This window comes from Chiloscyllium punctatum, chromosome 3 (assembly GCF_047496795.1).
Source record: "Chiloscyllium punctatum isolate Juve2018m chromosome 3, sChiPun1.3, whole genome shotgun sequence".
NCBI classification, from domain to species: Eukaryota; Metazoa; Chordata; class Chondrichthyes; order Orectolobiformes; family Hemiscylliidae; genus Chiloscyllium; species Chiloscyllium punctatum.
The window spans coordinates 96,938,786-96,960,843 of NC_092741.1; the positions used below are offsets into that span (position 1 = coordinate 96,938,786).

The window sequence follows — 22,058 nt, forward strand, 5'->3', positions numbered from 1 at the left end:
AATTCTGTTAGGATTGAGCCCTCCACTGTCACCTGATGAAGGAGTGTCGCTCCGAAAGCGAGTGTGCTTCCAATTAAACCTGTTGGACTATAACCTGGTGTTGTGTAATTTTTAACTAAATAGACAAAGTCTTTTCCCTGGGGTCAGGGAGTCCAGAACTAGAGGGCATAGGTTTAGGGTGAGAGGGGAAAGATATAAAAGAGACCTAAGGGGCAACATTTTCACACAGAGGGTGGTACGTGTATGGAATGAGCTGCCAGAGGATGAGGTGGGGGCTGGTACAATTGGAACATTTAAGAGGCATTTGGATGGTTATATGAATGGGAAGGATTTGGAGGGATATGAGCCTGGTGCTGGCGGGTGGGACTGGATTGTGTTGGGATATCTGGCTGGCATGGACAGGTTGGACCAAAAGGTCTGCTTCCATGCTATACATCTCTGTGACTCTATGACTCTCTATGTAAAGGTTTGTTCTTTTCTAATAAAATAATTTCAAAAACTTTGGAGGCATGCTGTGGATTAAGGAGCAAAAAGATTCAGCGTCTTGAATTTTTTTTAGGGGAATTCGATAGGATGAAACCAGTCACTATATGCTTAAGTACTACATAAAAGAGGTTTTATTTTACTCCAAATATCTTTGCAAAATTACATCAAAACAAAGTTATTCACTGTTCTGTCGTAAAGTTTAGCCAAAACTAGTAAGGGAGGACCACACAACACAAACCACAGTAACACTGCACAGCTTAAAGTGATTATAATAACATAGATTTTTAACAAAGTTGAAGTAAACAGTAAATAATATGTCCCTCTTGTAACTTCCATATCTGTTTCTTTCCTTTGGTCTATAGAACAAACTAGCAGAATAAAACATTTAATGTACCACATTTACACTGTCATGTATATGTTAATTATCATGTCAATCAATTATTACACTGAATGCCACCAGTTTGCAGGACAGCAAGCCAGTTGCACATTCTTACTCGTATCTTATTATTCTTTAAAAATAATCAATAAACAATCATTAGTTAGTACATGACAAATGATGCACTGAACAACTGGAATAATAATTAAGTGAAGTAGTTCACTCAAAAATCAAACAAGTGTGACACAAAGCATGCGCAAAAAATGGGATCAATCATTTGTCTAATTGGAAATACTTGAGCTATGACATTAACATTGTGTGGTTTATTTTTCTATGAACTACCAATCCTTGTATATTCTATCAAGCCACATTAGCCTTATTTCTTGAACCAATTTTGACAGAAATATACAATGTAAAAGTCAAAGGGTTTCTTCAAGTAGCCTTTCGGTGCAAAATACAAAATATCAACATCAGGACTGGAGGTGAAAAAATTTTTTTTATTATTAATGGGTACGGAACAAGCCTTCGTCTTAGTTTATGAGTGCTCATTCAATCACTTGTTACATGGCTGTTTAGAGTCAAAAAAGAAACAAAATCAGTAAGAATTGGGTGTAATAATTTGGGTATAAAGTTAACTCCCTAAAATGGGTGAGGGTTTGGATGTGCTGGGAAGTTGAGATGTTGTTCAAAAGAAATGTTGCACAATGCACCTCAAACCTGCTTGCTTCTGATTTTGATAAGTTATGACAAGGGATGGATGATCAGTTGGTGCTTGGGCAGTGAGGGGTGGGGAGCAGAGTTGCTGAAATCTTTTAAGCAGCTCTATGCCTTCATTCAATACATTTTTTATGTTTACCTATGTAGGCTAGGCTTCCCAGGCTTTAGGAAACTGGGCATGTAAAAGGATACAAGGAGAACTCCTGCTGGCTGGGAGAAACATGATCAACTCTGACTCTCTAGGCTCAGCAATCTAAGACAGTAGTTTAATGGGGCTGGTCTTCAGATAAAAGTGCATTGTCTCTGGACAAGCTCTTAGTACAAAATCTTTCCTTAATTGGATCCATTTCACAGCAACAAATGCAGAAATTGCTGGAAAAGCTCAACAGGTCTGGCAGCATCTGTGGAGAGAAAGCAAAATTAATGTTTAATGGCAAAATTTGGAGTCACAAGCTGCTTTGTGTTTAGTTAATGAAGTCAGCAGGACAGGTCACAATTGGTGAAATGGATATTGCTCATTTTTTTTAATCACTTGTAGCAATGGATTCACTAGAACACTTCAAGTTATCTGGAGACTTTGCCTTTGCATGCTATTCCTCACCCCACTAGGAGAAAGTGAGGACTGCAGATGCTGGAGAGTCAGTTGATAAAGCGTGGTGCTGTAAAAAGCACAGCAGGTCAGGCAACTTCCAAGGCGCAATAGAGTCGACATTTGGGGCAGGACCCTTCTTCAGGACCCCTCCCCTCTCACTACTTTCAATGACACTCAAGAAAGCCCAAGATTTGCTGTGAAATTGAGTTAAGATAAAATGGAATCAGAATTTTGAGAGAACTGGGGCCACTGATAGCTGGCCTAATGCGCAGTGGTTGGTGCAGGATCAGAGCACACTCTGCAATCTCAGATGCTGTGTGTACGGATGAGTTTTCATGCGCTGAGTATGGTTTATGAGATATAGTAACTCCACAATTAGCTAATATGCAAGAGTAGGAACATGGGACTTAGAAGCAGGAGTAAGGATCGGTGATGGCTCCATTACATTTCATCATTTTATATAAATGATTTGGATGTGAATGTAGGTGGTATAGTTTAGTATGTTTGCAGATGACATCAAAATTGGAGGTGTCATGGATAGCGGAGAAGGTTACCATTGATTACAATGGGATCTTGATCAGATGGGCCAATCTGCTGTGGAGTGGTAGACGAGGTGCTGCATTTTGGAAAAGCAAATTAGAGCAAGACTTATACACTTAATGGTAATGTCCTAAGGAGTATTGCTGAACAAAGAGATCTTGGAGTGCAGGTTCATAGTTCCTTGAAAGTGGAGTCACTGGTAGATAGGATAGTGAAGATGGTGTTTGGTCTGCTTTCCTTTATTGGTCAGGTCATTGAGTATAGGCATTAGGAGGTCATGTTGTGGCTGCGTGCAGTTCTGGTCTCTTTATCATCGTAAGGATGTTGTGAAACTTCAAAGGGTTCAGAAAAGATTTACAAGGATGTTGCCAGGCGGATTTGAGCTGTAGGGAGAGGTTGAATAAGCTGGGGCAGTTTTCCCTGGAACATTGGAGGCTGAGAGGTGGACTTTACAGAGGTTTATAAAATCACGAGGGGCATGGATTGGATAAATAGACAAGGTCTTTTCCCTGGGTTGGGGAGTCCAGAACTAGACGGCATAGGTTTAGGTGAGAGGGGAAATATATGAAAGGGACCCAAGGGGCAACCTTTTCACACCGGGTGATACCCGTATGGAAGGAGCCGACAGAGGAAATGGAGGAGGATAGTACAATTACAGCATTTAAAAGAAACCTGGACAGGTATATGAATAGGAAGGGTTTGGAGGAATATGGGCCAAATGCAGGCAAATACTTTTCGTCATTTAGATAAATGATCTGGATGTGAGCATAAGAGGAATAGTTTGTGAAATTGCAGATGACACCAAAATTGGAGATGTAGTGGACATCGAAGAAGGTTACCTCAGATTAAAACGGGATCTGGACCAGATGGGCCAATGGCCTGAGAAGTGGCAGATGGAGTTTAATTCAGATAAATGCGAGGTGCTGCATTTTGGGAAAGCAAATCTTAGCAGGACTTATACCAAGTTTCTAGGGAGTGTTGCTGAACAAAGAGACTTTGGAGTGCAGGTTCATAGCTCCTTGAAAGTGGAGTTGCAGGTAGATAGGATAGTGAAGAAGGCGTTTGATATGCTTTCCTTTATTGGTCAGAGTATTGAGTACAGGAGTTGGGAGGTCATGTTGCAGCTGTACAGGACATTGGTTAGGCCACTGTTGGAATATTGCATGCAATTCTGGTCTCCTTCCTATTGCAAGGCTGTTGTGAAACTTGAAAGGGTTCAGAAATGATTTACAAGAATGTTGCCAGGATTGGAGAATTTGAGCTGTCGGGAGAGGCTGGATAGACTGGAGTGGTTTTCCCTGGAGCTTCAGAGGCTGAGGGGTGACCTTTTCGAGGTTTATAAAATCATGAGGGGAATGGATAGGTGTTTTCCCTGGGTTGGGCGAGTCCATAACTAGAGGGCATAAGTTTAGGGTGAGAGAGGAAAGATATAAAAGAGACCTAAGGGGCAGCTTTTTCATGCAGAGGATGGTGCGTGTGTAGAATGAGCTGCCTGAGGAAATGGTGGAGGCTCATACAGTTGCAACATTTAAAAGGCATCTGGATGGGTGTATGAATAGGAAGGGTTTGAAGGAATATGGGCCGGGTGCTGGCAATTGGGACTAGATTGGGGTGGGATATCTGGTCAGCATGGACGACTTTGACCAAAGGATCTGTTTCTATGCTGTACATGTCTATGACTCTCAGCCATTTGCTTCTTTGAACCTGTTTTGCATTCAATAAGGTCATGGCTGACCTAGATGTGGTCTCAATTCGCACTTTCCTGTCTGCCCATAAGACCTAACTAACTCAACCTTGAATAAGTTCATTGACCCAGCCTCCACTGTTTTCCAAGGAAGTAGATTTGACAGAATAACGACCCTCTGAGAAAGAAACATTCTCCTTATCCCCATATGAAATGTGTTGTGGATCAAACTAAATCCCCTCGGGCGGCATGGTGACTTAGTGGTTAGCACTGATGCCTCACAGCAACAGGATCCCAGGTTTGATTCCAGCCTCGGGCACATTCTCTTCGTGTCTGCGTGGGTTTCCTCCGGATGCTCCGGTTTCCTCCCACAGTCCAAAGATGTGCAGGTCAAGTGAATTGGCCATGCTAAATTGCCCATAGTGTTGGGTGCATTTGTCAGAGGGAAATGGGTCTGGTGGGTTGCTCTTCGGAGGGTCGGTGTGGACTGGTTGGGCAGAAGGGCCCGTTTCCACACTGTAGGGAATCTAATGTCCCTAACCTAATCTAATCAAAATATATTAAGATGATAACCTTGACCTGAACTTTTCCTTATTTTAAAGGCAAGTGCCAAGCATTGGATTCTGGATGTAATTCGATTTGTTAAACTATCAGTCTTAAGCATAACACACTTTCTCCTTAAACTATACTTGAAATACAACAAGGGAAAGAAGAAATTGAAATAACGACTATTGAACAGTAACTGTTTTAATATAGTAACATCCCATAAACTGTTGGCAAAGGCAAATTTGATAAAGTAGAACTGGAACCCATCCATTCAGGCTGCTTCTACTGTTCCAGCTTTAAAAAAACCCTAGGTCCTGGAAGTTGTTCACTTTATTGACTATGGAGCAGACTGCCTGTCACCTCTACCACAAGCTTCCTTCATAAAGAAAACCAGGGCAAAATATGCTTCTTAAAGCCATACTATTGTCACAAAAGCAAGACCTTTTATTCTGAAACTCCATCTCCTAGTTTTATTTTCCAATGCAAGAAAAAATACTCTCATAATCCAGTTTGTCAAGTCTCTTCAGAATATTATATAGTTCAATAAGATCACCCAATGACTTTTACAATGTATATTTCTCCTAAATCCAAAGAAATGCCCATTTACCTTAGTGTCTGCTTCCAGTTAGTTAACCGATCCTTTATCCATGTTAAATATTATCTCTTGCATCGTGAGTCCTTATTTTGTGTTATATCTAAACTTCCTCAAATGTCTTTTGGAATTCTAAATTCCCCTTTGATGTACATCTCCATGTTCCCCTTTAACTACCTAGCTTGTTACTTCCTCAAAGAAAATTGTGAATAAATCAGTTAAATACATAAATTAGTTAAAACAGCCTACCCACCGCCACAATCTCTACTCCCTCCAGCCCCAGTCCATTAAGCCCTTTCCCAATCACCAGCACTAGTGACTTCTAACTCCTCCCTAATCTATGATCTTTGACCACTTATTGTCCCAGTGACCCCTCCTTAATTGTGGTGTATTCACACAACTCAATCTCTATCCAGACCGTTGCTAAGCCTGTCTAATTCTCAGGTGCAACCTCTATAGAATATTTCCAACTGAAAAACAGCTACAACCTCTCATCAAGTTAGGTTCTTGGTAGGAAATCAAATTTTGAAAACACAATTTTCCTGAAATTAAACCTGCCCTGGAAACAACTGGTTTTATGGATTCTCCCACTTCTCAAAATCTCAACAAATTAAATATTCAATTAGGATAATATTTAACTTTAACATGTAATATTATAGCATTGCTTTCAATGGGTGGCCTAGGAATAGTATTTATATTGTGCAATGCTTACTCAATCATATCAAGTTATATTGCTGCATATATCTGATGCTTCGCTTCATGTGAAGGGAGTTTTGCTCATATGTGTTGGAATGCTTAGGTAGAGCTTGGCGTTGAGATTATAAAATCCTAGTAAGGTTCCAATGTGATCATCTTTACTGCAGATTACTGACTGCAGGTGGCTTCACATCTCTTTGTTTTAGCCTTTGGTAAAATCCGATTGTTGGTCTCTGTCAGTCTTTCAATGTTGGTGAACGCTGGGCACCATTTCTCATTAATGGAAAATGAACAACAGAAACAGTTCCAGTTTAATTGGCACAAGTACTACATCTTCTCATTGTTGAAATTCAATAATGAGGTTAGTTAGGGTGATAAACTTGATACATCATGTGATAGTGAAAATTTAGATTGTGAGGAGATAGCGAATTATCTAGAATGTTATTACATAAAATTGATATAGTTCAATAAGATCACCCAATGACTTTTACAATGATTATTTCTCCCAGAAACAGGTCTCTGATGATGAACTGTCTCCCAACTAGAGCTGTAATGATGAACTGGTTGTGTCCCTACCTGTGGAACAGGAGTCCTATCTATCATAGCAATGCATTATACCATGTATGAATATGTTGATTAAAAATACAGTATCAATATCCATACAACTAGAACATGAGATATTACAATGCATTTGTTGCCCTTGAATAGAAATTTATATCGAATTTATTTGTTGCTCTTCTTGCTGTTGTTAGCTTCAATTAGCAGCTGAACATATTGGAAGTATAGGAGTTGGGAGGTCATGTTGCGGCTGTATAGGACATTGGTTCGGCCACTTTTGGAATATTGCGTGCAATTCTGGTCTCCTTCCTATCAGAAGGATGTTGTGAAACTTGAAAGGATGTTGCCAGGGTTGGAGGATTTGAGTTATAGGGAGAGGCTGCATAGGTTAGGGCTGTTTTCTCTGGAGCGTCAAAGGCTGAGGGGTGACCTTTTAGAGGTTTATAAAATCATGAGGGGCATTGTTAGGATAAATAGACAAAGTCTTTTCTCTGGGGTGGGGGAGTCCAGAACTAGAGGGTGAGAAGGGAAATATATAAAAGGGACGTAAGGGGCAAATTTTTTATGCAGAGGGTAGTACATGTATGGAATGAGCCGCCAGAGGAAGTGGTGGAGGCTGGTACAATTTCAACAGTTAAAAGGCATTTGGATGGGTATATGAATAAGTAGAGTTTGGAGTGATATGAGCGAAATGCTGGCAAGTGGGACTAGATTAGGTTGGGATATCTGGCCGGCATGGACAGGTTGGACTCTAGAGATATATGGAGTAAGACTCCACAATATTTATACAATTTGTATCTTGTAGGATTCATGCCTGTTCCAGTTGTCTGTAATGGCATTTTTAAAATATAGTTTTATTAAGAAAGGGCAAGTTCCCCTGAATATTCAAAATATATCTGTACATGTATCTCTGAAAATTGGATCTATATGCCTTCTGTCTGTGTGGAAAGAGAAGTGTCAGTGAGAAAAATCACCTTTTTAATCTTGAAGTTTTAAATTTTGTTTTCCTGTGAAAGATTTATCTGAAACTCTAACTGTAATTAAGTTTGTACTTTTAAAAGTTATTTTTTAAAAATAAATGAAATGCCCAGCTGTGACCTAAATTTGCTTCAGAATATTTATCCTGGTAAATAGTTACAGGAACATTTCTTATTATATTTGGATTTGAACATAAAAATCAACAATTAGTGGTTCTGATTAATGTAAAGTCATCAATCAACTGATATCAAAGGGCAGTTTCTGCTGATTTAAAAATGCCCCTACCACTAAGGGTGCATTTCTATTCTTTCGAACAATCATTTTCTCGCTCAACTAACAAATGTGACACCACATGTATTTGTTGGAGCTGTTAAGCTCATATTTACTACTCAAGTAGTTTTAGCAGAATCCATCACTTTAAGAAATCATAAATATTTTCCAGTTGGATTCTGCAACTTTGATAAATTTAACCCATTACAAGCAGCTTAAAATAGACCTCCACAAAAATGTTGTTTACAGCTTGACTATGTCCATTGTCCTGTGTTTAATTTAAGAACCAATATTAAAAATACTTTACATTTTTGAGGTTTCTGTATTTCAAGTTGAGTTCTTTTTCTGCACTGAAACATTTGAAAGAAAATGGATACGTTCAAGAACATTGGATTAAAGGAAGAAAATAAAACTTTTAAGGCACATGATAATATCTGGAAAAATGCTTTAACCTCATAATGCGATCAGAATGGGGAGCAAGCCTTATTTTGTGCCGGAAAATAATATTTGATAAATCTATTAGAAGATATTGACTGGCAGCTTCCAGTAAGCCATGATTTCTTTTTCCTTTATTCATTCACGGGATGAGTGTGTTGCTGGATAGGCAGCATTTATTGCCCATCCCTAATTGCCCAGAGGGCAGTTAAGAGTGAACCACATTGCTGTGGGTCTGGAGTCATATGTAGGCCAGACCAGTAAGGATGGCAGTTTCTGTACCTAAAGGACATTGATGAACTAGATGGGTTTACTGACAATTGACTCATTGTCATCATTAGATTCTTAATTCTAGATTTTATTTAATTTAAATTCTACCACTTGCCATGATAGGATTTGAACCCGGGTCCCCAGAACATTATCTGGGTTTTTGGATTAATAGTCTTGTGATAATACCACTAGGCCCTTGCCTCCCCACTGTTAATTTCACTGTTGACACCTGCAGTTGATTGAGGAATTTGATTTATCAGTCAACTCTTGAGTTCTGTGTGTGGAATCATAAGAGGTGGGTGAGATACTGTATGAATATTTTGTGTGTCTATTTGCTGTGGCTAAGGACATGGAAGCTAGGAATCTTGGGGAAATAAATTGTGATAACTTGAAAAGCGTTCATATCACAGTAAAGAAGGTGCTGGAGCACTTAAAACCCATACAGATCGTTAAATCCCTGGGATCTGATCCTATATTTCTAGGAACTTTGTGGCAAGCTAGGAGAGAGATTTCTGGGCCCCTTGCTGAGATATTTTAATTATCGACAACCATGGGTGAGATGCTGGAAGACTGGAGGTTGGCCTATGCCGTACTATTATTTACCAAAGGCTGTAATGAAAACTGAGGGAACCGTAGTCCGGTGAGCCTAATGCCAATGGTATGTAAGTTGTTAGAGGAGATTCTGAGGGATAAGATTTACATTCAAGGAAAGGCAAGGACTAATTAGGGATAGTCAACTTGATCTTGTGCATGGGAAATTGTGTCTCACTAACTTGATTGAGTATTTTTGAAGAAGTGACAAAGAGGATTGATGAAATTAGAGCAGTAGATATCTATATGGACTTCAAAAGATTCAACAAGGTTCTACATGATAGACTGGTTCATAAGGTTAGATCACATAGGATCCAGGGAGCGCTAGCCAGTTGGATTCTAAAATGTCTTGAAGATAGGAGTCAGATAGTGGTGGACCTGGGTTGCTTTTTGGACTGGAGGCCTGTGATCAGTGGTGTGCCATAAGGATTGGCGCTGGATCACACTTTTGTCATTTATGTAAATTATTTGGATGGGAATATAGGAGGCATAGTTAGTAAGTTTGCAGATTACATCAAAATAGGTTGTGTGTTGGACAGTGAAGAAGATTATCTTCGCATCCAACAGAATCTTGATCAATGTGCCAATGAGCTGAGGAGTGGCAGATGGAATTTCATTTAAATAAATGTGAGGTGTTGCATTTTGATAAAAGTATACCAGGACAGGCCTTATGCAATTAATGGTGGAACCCTGGAGTGTGTGGTCGAACAAAGACAGCATTTGGCATGCTTGCCTTCATTGGTCAGAACATTGAGTACAGGACTTGAGATATCATGTTGCAGCTGTGAAGGACATTGATAAGGGCACTTTTAGAGTACTGCATACCCCTTCTAAAGTAAGGATGTTGTTAAACTTGAGAGGCTGCAAAAAAGATTTACAAAGATGTTGTCGGGACTTGATGATTTGAGTTATAGGGAGAGACTGAATAGGGTGTGACCTTATTCCCTAGAGTGTTGGGGGCTGAGGGTGACTTTTTAGATGTTTATAAAATCAGGTGGGGTATGGGTAGGGTGAATAGCCAAGGCCTTTTCCTAGGATAGGAAGTCCAAAACTAGAGGTTTAGGTAAGAGGGGAAAGCTTTCAAAATGACCTAAGGGGTTATTTTTTCATACAGAGAGTATTGAGTATGTGGATTGAACTGCCAGAGGAAATGGTGGAAGCTGGTACAATTACATCATTTAAAAGGCAACTGGATGGATACATAAATAAGAAGGGTTTCGAGGGCTATGACAAATGCTGGCAAATGGGTTTAAGTCTGATTAGGATGTCTGTCTGGTTGGTTTGGATGAATTGCCTGTTTCCGCCCTATATGACTCTGTGACTCTTTAATTGGAGCTGCATCCAGCAGGTTTTCCTCATGGCGAGTGCAGCAAGTCAGCTGCCACAGACTACACCGGGCTCCACACTTGATCATGATTCTCTGAATTGTAGTCTGAGGTTACACTCTAGATTAGGGAATGGCCATTTTGGAATGAAATGAAGAGAATCTGTTTAGCTCTAAAGATTCTTGATTTCACAGGATTGTGGATACTCATTTGATTCAGATTTGAAATGTGGACATTGTGATTTAAGGGTTATGAAAAGAGGGTGATTAAGTGAAGTTGATATAGAAGTCCAGTCGTGATCTTGCATAGTGGAACACTCTTAAATTGCCATATGAACCATTGCTTCTGTTTCTTTGGATGATATTTTGGGAGGCAGCGGTTTTTGGAGGGCCAGTGCTTACTCAATGGGCTGAATAGCTCTATTTGTGTAGTAGGGATACTATGATATGTCCAGAAGTAATGCAGTAATTCTAAACCCTCCATTTATTTCTTAAGTTCAATTGTGACGAGTGGCATAAACCTCAATGTTTTGTATACTATTTAATTTGGAGCACATTTGCTCTAATTAAACTGAACAAAGTTAATTTGCCTGAACAATATCATAATTCTGGAAAGATTTGGTGATGATATATTGTCTGTAAAACCTAAGTTGTACAAACTTTCTTTGGGAAAGAGGCAATTCTATGTGCAATAACTTTAGTCACCATTGCAATGACATGAAAATAATATGATGATAATATTGAGCGCTGACACATTTCGTAATTAGTACGTAATCGTTGAAATGGACAAAATGCACACAACTTTGTGTATGCATACAGCTGGCATTAAAGTAGTACAGATAGAATTTTACAGCTTTCCACGTACAAGAACTGACACCTGCACAGAATTATGAAAATACAGTTTTCAGGTTTGCAACGATTCAATGAAGTACTTTTTCCCTCAACACCTTCCACTTCCATACCAAAAAAGGTCCTGTTTAATGTGTGAAGGAGTCTTACTTTTACTATCCTCTTTAAAGCTCATTGATTCAATGAAAACTTCAAGAGGCTGGTGAGCCTAAAGTTCTTTTAACAATTCAGTACATTGTAGGAATCACTTTAGTACAGCTATGTTTTCTTAATTCAAATGTCATTGCCACAACTGATTATTATTATAGACAAGTTATTTATATTAGATATAGAGTAGAAGTGGTGTATGTTTCGCACTTTAGTGCTCAGTTGCCACTTTTGGACCAAAGTTGATACTTGGGCCCATGTTATTGTATTTTCTGCATTGTGCATATTACAAATAATTATCAATTTTAGTGTGGTAGAATCTTGGAATAACTGGAATAATATTTTAGTAAATGTTATGTGATGCAGTGAGAACATAACAGAAGAGTGAATTCTAAATTATATTGAGGGTCCAAGCTTTTAAGCTCATTTGTGCTACATAGAAAGAAGAAGATAAAATAAACAGTTCGACAGAAGTGTGAGTAGAACTAGAAATAGCGGATGTCTTCAATGTATTTTTAATTCATTCTTCATCACAAAGACTGGATAGAGTTTTGGACTAATTTGTTAGGTTTAGAAATGTGTAAGTTCTACAGATCAACAAGTCCAATATTATGAAAAACTTGCAATTAAATGCCAGCACAAGAAACAAGAGAGGAAATAGGTGAACCTCTACTTGATTTTCTGAGAGCCCCTTAAACATACCTACTATATTTGAATGCTATTAGATCGTAAGTGTAATCTCAATATTTGAAAGAAAAATGATGCATGTGGACCAATTAGATTAAATGGATAGTGGATAAAATAATGAAGAGAATTTTACAAGACAATAACAATTTTCCTTAGACATCGTAAGAAATAATGTGAAGATTTTGAAGTCATATATTGTCTCTCAGATCTGGTAGTAATCTTTTGAGGAGGTAATTAACTTAGAAAAATAATGCATTTAGTTTTTCAGAGAGCTTCTAGTTAAGCTCTGAGGAGTTTTATAAAGAATAAAGCTCAGAACCAATAGAAAAATAACAAATTGAACTGAAATAGAAAGATGATGAAAATTGTGTGTTTTTCCATGCTCCCTCTCAACAATTATCCATCTGTATTTTGGAGTTAAATTACTATAGTGTAAAGCCAAAGAGGCCTGAAACAGTTTGATTTTTTTGTGAAAAGGTCATGTAGAACAAATCTTCTTGCTTACAAAGAATGTTTGCATCTTGAAACCCCAACACAATAACTCTTATAGCTGGTTGATTGACCTAATACAGTTTACATATATAAAAATTCAATCTTGCTGAAAAGAAGGTAGAGTTATGTAGCTGTTTTGAGTTGTGATCTAGAAATGGTTTAAATCTCCCAAAAGTGTTTTTTCAGTGAAACCATAGTTTTACAAATAGTCTTCCTAACCAATTTATTTTCTTTCTCCATGTTATTTCTCCTTCGATTTTACTTCTAAGTTTAAAAGCATTCCAGTTTTTTCGTTGACGGAAAATATGCTGAAACAGCAATCCATGAAGTAAACTCAAAAAATTTAGGCTCTGACTTGAATGGCTTTTTTAATTTCACTAAATGCATTTTCTTTCCAAATTTTTTGCACCCGCCACTTCAAAAGACTGATCAATGTTGTACAAGCTGAATCAGAATTTTAGGCCTTCTTCCAAACTAGCATTATCACTTATTGAAAGACTCTTGCCTCTATTAAACAGACAACATGGCACCATGTTTGATAAGTAAAGCTTTGCAGTCAGAAATGTTCCGGAACAATATCTCTTGTTCCGGAACAGTAAATCTCTTGTCTGACTTTAACCCACCCAGATAGAGACTAAAGCCAATTTCCTTTCCAACTAGTAGCAAAGGCAATTCAAGTGACCCAATTTATGAAGTGACAAAGCACAGTCCATACAACTGGTGAAGCATTCAAAGAATAAGTTCACATTTATTTGATATGTTTTCTGTTATTTCTCCTATCCATCATGCTACCTGCTATTTCCCGATGGACATTGACCTTTGTTAATGCTTCTCTGTAATAACTGATCTTATGAAGATATATTGCAGTGGGTTAATTAATTCACCTTTTTTTTAGTGCAGGTTTCTATATCCCTCCTTCAGGGATATCCTGTTGACATATCCTTTATACAGCCCAGTTGAGATTAGAAGTTATTTAAAAACAAAGTCAAACTAAAACTTGTGTCCAAAAGTTTCAAATCACAATGTGCTGTCTTGTTATTGCTACTAATTTACTTATAGCAGTGCTGTAATTTCCAGTAAATGTAAGCTAAGCATGCATAAGCTATCAATTTTTATTGAATTAGTGAAAGCAGTTAATTTTAAATACACTAAAAAGTTTATAAATCATATAATCTGCTATTTATTTTCATATATTTTAGAGTACCCTCTACTGAATGACACTTTGAATTGCATATACAACTTGCACTTTCTTCATTGCTCTACAAGTACTATTTACAAAATGTGGATTCCACCACAGTCACACTTTAAACTGCAATCACTTTCTACCTTGGAATGATATCACTTTGAATATCAAAATTAGGTTTCTTCCCTTAACACAAATAAGGGTCCTATTAGTGTTAATGCGAGAATTTTTTTAACAATTTATGATATTGAAATAATATATTTGGAACGTTTTTCTATATGAGAAGTGCAATAATGTGTTTAATAGGATGATGTGTTGAATACCAGTCAAAAGTAGAATAGACAAATTAGAAGATGCCAGAGGCATGGTCAAAGAGTGGAGTTTAGAGGTGACTGTTGAAGGGTGTTAGAGAGTTAAGAAGTGAAAGCAATTCCAAGGCAAGGATGACTGAAAACTCTGCCATGAGTGATGGAGGTTGTAATGAGATCTAAAATTGTGCAGTTGACTGGTGATGTGCAGTTATATAAACCACAGAAGATTGGCTGAATGCCATGTAGTTTTAGACTTTATTAAGCATGTTTATCTTTTCAGTCTACAACCTATCTGTCAAAAGAAGTTAAAGGGCGAAAAGATATGTCTCATGCATCCAGTAAGGACTTGAGGATTCCTTTATTTTTTCCAAGCGACTTTCAAAGTTTGAAGATTAAATTGTCAAAACAAGTGTAGCATCTGTTTAAATCTCTGATAGCTAATATCTGTGTTCGGTTATGTGTTAACAGAACTACCTGTGATCATAGATTCTTTGGATTGTTAGAAGCACAAATGAAAAGTGTTAACAATTCAGTTAACAATCTGTCCAGATAATTTTTGAGGATGAAGCAAAGTTATTTAAAATGTGTAATAATTTGGAAACCAAATAAGCCAATTCTTGAGGTTTTTTTCATGGAAATTTATTTTTATTTAAAGGTTGTATGTCAACAAGCTTACTAATTGTGCATTCAGTAATATACTTCTATCCTGCTGACAAGTCAATATCCCTGTCAATATACTTGGCATAACTCCTTGTTCTTATAAAACTTCCAGCTTATTGTGAACAATGACTTGGGAGATGCTACTGTTATTTTTTAATGACGTGTCACACTTCCCAGTCTTTTTTTCCCTTTTGTAGCACAATATCACATCAATAAATTATGTGAAAAGTATTTTCAGAACATTGTGTTTTTAAAGTGGATCAATACTGTTATACATTTGATTTTGCAGCTTTATAATACATTCAATTATAAAATGTAGCTTCCAATGAACCATGTATTGCAAAAATGGGCTGAATTTCTAATATTAATGTTGCCATATCTGCACTTGTAAACAAAGTTCATAGATAACTTTGATAAATTTTCAAATTTGCATGCTGTTTACCTTGTGAAGTCATGCAGGTTTGAATAATGCTCCAATTTTCTCTCTCACCATATTGTATTGCATTAGAAACATTTGGTTTTACTAAGACTGAGTCTGTTTCACCATGTGTGCAAATAAATACAGACTGGTGAGTCTTTATCCTTGTTCAAGCACAACATACAGTAGGGCCACGTGCTACAGTTTCTTCAAATGTAAAGAAAGAAATGTATGTCTCAAATGTGGTGAAGGATCTGGGTGTCCTGCTTCATGAATCACAAAAAGTTGGTGTGGAGTTTCAGCAGATGATTGGAAGACAGATGGAATGTTAGAGATTATTGTAAGAGAAGTTAAGTATGAGGGCAGGGGAATGCTGCTAAAGCATGGCAAGGCCCTGGTTAGACTGCATTTCGAATACTATGTGCAGTTTTGGTTTCCTCACTCAAAAAAGGATAGAATTGCTTGAGAAGCTGTTGAGAGAACTTAACTAATTCATGTGATGCAAGTGTTGTGCAAAGTGGCTTGTGAGACATAACAGAAGAGGTTCTTATGAGGGAAGTTTGATCAGGTTGAGCCTCTACCCATTATATTTTAGAAAAGCTAGAAGCTGGATGCTAAGAGGATGTTCCCTCCTTATGGAAGCATGTAGAGTAAGGGGACAGTTATTTAAAAATAAGAGATCTCCCATTTAGCACTGAGAAGAGGAGAATCTTCTTTGAGAGTCATTACTCTGTGGAATTCCCTTCCTCAGAGAGCAGTGGAAGCTAGGTCATTGAATACATTCCAAGCTGAGTTACAGACTTTTGATTGAAGCAATATGGCAGGCTGCAACCTGATCTTACTAAATGGAGGAGTAAGCTCGGTGGCCTGAATGGCCTACTTCAGTTAATTCATGTGATATTGAGTTGTTGTACATGGCTGCAGTTACTGTTGATTAAATGGTCAAATCATATTTATCTTCCAAAATTCCTTTCTGGGAGTGTAGCATTCTGCTTTTGGAAGGGTGGCTGGGTAGATTCTGAGACTACAAATTAAATGGTCCTATAATGATATGATCTGACCAGATTCTTGCTCAGCTTTTCTGAAGATGCTGAAGGTGGAACCATCTGTGGATTCAAATGTAGACTGGTTGCTGATCATGTATTCCTTTGGTCAGTTCACTGAATTTGTATGCAACTCAGCTAACTAATTTGACTCATTTTGAGGAAGCGTAGATATTCTGGCTGCTGCAGTTAATCATAATATTGAATTCAAGGAGGTTGATTGGAAACCACCAGCATTCTGCTTATTTGGAAACTGTGTGGCTGCAACAAGGTATGCTGGGTTCAGGTACTTAATGAAAGATAATTAAAGACACACTATTATTGCTGTGTGATGGTTTTACATTGCAAAAGCGTTCAATTTGTGTGTCATAACAGCATCAGGACAGATGCCCGCTCAATTAATGCATAACTTTAGAAATGTTAAAAGATGAAAGGGATATTGATGTGATACTTAGAACAAGTGATTAGTGTATGAATGCACTGCCTGGGCAAAAGAAGATGTAAGTGTTTAAGTGCTAACACATCATCATAGAGGATTAGTTAACTAACATGAAGAAGCGAGAAGTGAGTCATTTTTGGGTTCACGAGCTTTAGAGTGCCACAAGGGTCAATACATTTCTGCTGTATATCAATTATTTGGCTGAAGGTGGGAGAGTAAATTAGGAGGACGACATTATAAATCTACAAAGGGATGTTTGAGTGGTTAAGTGGATCGGCAAAGAAATTGGCAGGTGGAACATAATGTAGGAAAATATGATCTTGTCCATGTTATCAGGAAGAATAGAAAATTAGAATTCTTGTTCAATGAAGTGTGCAAGGTGATGTGTTGGAGCAGCAGCAGATAAACGTAAAGGTGAGGTGTGTCAACCTGATGAGGCTACAACCCAGGTCTACCTATATACCAGGTAGCAGAAGCTGCATGCATTGGACAGAACTGAGAAATCTCAAGACAAGCTGATCAGATCAGGCTTGCAGTCTGCCATGTCCAGTTTTGAATGGTAATGGACAATCAAAGAATTATCAAGAGGAGGAAAGTCCACAAATGTCCCAATGCTCATTGATGGGGGAGCATAGTACTTTAGAAGAAAAAAAATCAAAACTGGAACATTTGCATTTATCTTCAGCCAGAAGTGATGATTAGATGATTAACCATGGTCTCATCCTGAAGTCCCCATGAACTCTTCAACCAATTTGATTCACTCCACGTGTTATAGAGAAGTAACTCAAGGCACTGGATACTGCAAAGGCAATGGGTCCCAACAGTATTTGAAGAATAATACTGAGGTTCTGTGCTGTAAAACTAGCTGTGCTGTTTGCCCATCTGTTTCTGTGTAGCTGCAATGCTAGCATCCAGGCAAGTGTGGGGAAAATTGACTTGATAAGTCCTGCCTCCCAAAAGCAGGACAATCCAAGCTACCTAGTTGACACCCTGTCGGTTTCCTCTTGATCATAAGTAAAATAATTTATTGGACCATTGATCATGCTAACACATGTCCCTTTGACAGGAATAACTTGCTCGCTGATCCTTAGTTTGGGTTCTGCCAGGGCCACTCCACTCCTAACCTTATTATTGCCTTATTTACCAGCTTTGTAATATTGTAGCTTCAAGTGCATGTCAAAGGCTAGGAATCCTGTAAAAAGTAATTTTTCTGCCATCTTCCCAAAGCCTGTCCACCATCTCCAAGGCAAATGTCAGGAGCGTGATTGATTACTGTCCATTTGCCCAAATGGATGCAGCTCCTACAACACACAAGAAGGTCAACACCAAGGCAAAAAGACACACTTGATTGGGATCCTATCCACCATGTTCAGCATTTGTTTCTTTTACCACTGATTCAGCAGTAACTGCAGAAACTCTTAAAGGCTAATTCATCAGGACCTTCCAAACCCCAACCTCTGTTGCATTGGGCAAGGGCAGCAAATACACAGAAACACCATTACTTCCAAGTTTTCCACCAAACTACACATCACCCTGATTTGAATTATACTGGCATTCCTTTAATAGTCAGTTTGTTAAAATTTTGGAACTCCCTTCGTGACAGATTGTGGATGTTCCTACATTCCAAGGACTGTAGTAGTACATAGAATCTAGGAGCAGTGATAGGCCATTTTCCCCTTCAAGCTTGCTCCACCATTCAAAATGATGGCTGATCCTTTATCTCAATGCCATTTTTCTTAATTTTTTAATGCCCCTTGATGCCTTTGTTTTCTAAGTATCAAGAAAGCAGGTCGCCACCATCTTCACCAGTGGATCCATGGGCGTGGCTTGATAGGCTGGGTATTGTGAGGATCTCTTCCCCCACTTTCCTTCATGTTAACTCTGCTTTCTCTCTACAGATGATGCCAGACCTGCTCAGTTTCTCTAGAAATTTCAGTTTTTGTTTCAGTCTTCCATTTAAGATGAGCTTGAGGAAATTTGTATTATGTCCCATGGTCAGTATGTTGTACGGTGTGAAGAGACATGCTCCTGTTTTGAAATATAGTAGCTAAGTATTATCTCAAACACTTAAGTGACTGAGGATTTTAATGTTTTTACATAATAGTTGCAATAAATATCCATGGATTCTTCAGTATATTAAATTCATGCCCAGTTTCTGCTGCTGTGGGAAATAATAGTGTATAAACATTATTGCATCAGATCAGGAATCTGCTAGAGGCAAACTCAACCCCACTGCAAGTATCATTCTTCTGTGAAAATCTCTTCCTCAGAGAACAGTGAATTCAGGTTTGTGCCTTCTTGATTGACAAGTGAACCAAAGGTTATAAAGGGTGGACAAGAAAGTAGAGTTGAGGCCATAATCGGATCACCCATGATTTTATCAAATGGTGGAGCAGGCCCAAGGAGCTGAATGGTCTAGTGTTGTTTTGAATTTTGTATGTTTGAGTGATCCATTATTTCACTTTGAGATAGATTGTTATAAAGTTGAAGGAAAGTAGTTGTAGAATGGAACTAAACCGCTGTATCTGTTCTATGATCCTGTTCACCTGATGGTTTTGAAATTGTAGAAACAAAAGATCACTTCAGGGTGCCAGTTGCAAAAGAATCAAAGTGAATGAAAATAATAGAAGAAGCTACATCTTAGAAATGGAATAATCAGTATTGAGGTGTTTTTCACAATATAATGCAAAAGTAAAAAGGTGGCATAAGAACTTCAGGCTGAATTGTATAATCCTTCAGTTTAAGTCTGATGTTTCCAGTGGTCTAAAATAATAATTGATGTAAAGGAAGTGACTGTGGCTTATGAACATGTTGGGTTCCTTCCTCTTTCTCAGCATCTGTGGTGATACAGAGCTGGCTGTATGTGTGTGAAACAGTTTAGCAGACAGCTGAAAGGAAAGTTGAGAAAAGTTGCATTGAGATCGAAACCTGCCTCGATCTAAATGAGGATAAAGACAACGTGATAGAATTGCGCCATCAGCTGTTCTACCTTAGAGTCAAGTTGGATGGGATGGAGCTATACTTTGATTTTCATATTCATCAAAATAATTTAAAACATTATCTCTTCAGTTATCTGACTCTGTAAAATACACGTTTTCAAGCTACTGGTTCCACTGCAGGTGTCCAAACTGCATGAAGGTTTATGCAAGCAATGCTGAATTAATTTGGATATCATCCAGGGTTGTTGACTGGATGAATCTTTATATCCTGTGGGCCCATTAATCAAATTAGAGCTTATTTCATGATCGCTGAATTCATTTTAATAAGATGATGCGATGATTACTTGGGTAATAAATTATCATCTCTAACCAGCAACTCTTAAATTCATATCAAAATCGTAATTGTCAGTTTGCTCGTATTTTTTTGAGCAGAAAGGCAACGTTCCATTCCATTTTGAGAGAAAAAATTACCAAATGCCTACATCCATCAGCAATGGAGAAGATAATGATTTTGATTAGTTCATGTTTGTCTGTAAAAGTCGAATAGACCTTATGGTGGATCTATATAAATTGAACAGCACTTAACTTAAATTTTATTTAAATGTTTCCTAGACAGACAAATTTATTTATTCACCAATCTCCAATGCTTCTGTGGTATCCATTAATTAATATGCAAAGAAGACCATGTTTGGTCTTTGCAATATGCTGTGTAATGTTTTTGATTTTCATGATTTTTTATGCAGGTATTTATGGATATCCTTTCTTGTGAACAATATATTCAGTTATACATGGAATTTTAACCCCCTCTGTGTTTTTGCTTTGCAGGTATGGTTTTGGTGATGCCCGCCGACCTCTCACGGAAACTGCTGTTTTAGTTGAAGATATAGTGCACTCTCAATTGATTAACATGGTAAGATTTATTAAAACACACAATTGAGACTTGAATTCTTGGCTAATATTTATTTGAAAAATGAAGTGTGTCTTTGGGGCACGCTCAATGTTGTGATGAAGAGCATGTTACCCTTATTTTAACTGAACAGTTTGGTAAAAGAAATGGATAAAGTGAGGACAATGTGGTGGAAACCATATGTAGAACTTTCAGAAGATTTTTGATAACATGTCACTGATGAGACACATGACAAATGTCAAGAAGTATGGAATTGAATACTAGATAGAAATATGGATTGAAAGATAGCTCGAATAGAAAATGCATTGTAGGAATTAAGCAAAATTTCTCAGTCAGTCAAAGTGGTGCCTCACAAACAACTGTTAAGGGACCATCATCGTTTATCATACGGACAGTCACTGGATTATGATTAGGTTCCAATCTTGAGTACATTTGTAAGTCAATTTGTATAACAGTCAGATCACAATATAATATAACCATTTGTAAGTACGAAAAAATGTTTGAATGTCATATCTTTAAAATTAATATAGAATCACATTTGTAATTACAGGTAGTTCTTCCATAATGCGATGGTTATATTCTTTTGCAACCTCGTGTTATAGAAAAATCACGCTTTAGAAACAACACTTAGTGTTGGAAATGTAATCACGTTACACAAACACATGCCTTAAAAGTTCACACTTTAGAAACAGTGTCAATTGTATTATAGCGAATTCACGTTAACAAAACACGTGTTATAGCAAAATGATCTGTATGGGACGTTTGCAAGTTGAACCTTTGTAAACTTTGACTATGTACATAACTTAGGAATTGAAGGAATGATGCTGAAATGTCAAATCAGGCGATAATTGGTAACTGAAACATTTAACAGCTATAAAAAGATTTATTAATGGATTGAATAGAAATTTACAAGATTTATTTTGACCTTCTTTATACTTGATTTATAAATAGTCATTTTAAATATGTAGCAATCAATAGTTATGTATTATAATCAAATGTCTTACTGTTTTCTGTGGAAATTCATATGTGACACCATTTAATAATCTCAGATGTGCACTCTTGCCTCTTTTAGCCTTGATACATAGAGGAAGGTTTTGGTGTAAGTTTGACTCATTTTAGAGCACGTGCAGAAAGCTGTGAATTTATATGCCAAACCAGGACTCTAGCATAATCAAAGCTTAAAATTTAGTTCATTGGTGGAGTGCTGCAATGTGAAAGGTACCATCTTTTAGATGAGATTTTAAAGGAGTTCCTTGTTGGCCTAGTCAGGCAGATGAAAAAAAATTTGACTGGCACAGTTCAAAGTAAGCTGCTGGTGATCTCATTGT

The 22,058-nt window shown here is 37.6% G+C and overlaps 1 protein-coding gene across 5 annotated transcripts in view; it reads left to right on the plus strand.

The window, feature by feature from the left end:
- The window catches only part of supt3h (SPT3 homolog, SAGA and STAGA complex component), a 425,992-nt gene that overhangs the window by 219,894 nt on the left and 184,040 nt on the right, over nucleotides 1-22,058 (plus strand). For all 5 annotated transcript variants that reach the window (XM_072557090.1, XM_072557098.1, XM_072557063.1 and 2 more), the window contains one exon: nucleotides 20,649-20,733. In XM_072557090.1, the coding sequence (XP_072413191.1) occupies nucleotides 20,649-20,733 (85 nt within the window). The remainder of the gene's footprint in view (nucleotides 1-20,648; nucleotides 20,734-22,058) is intronic.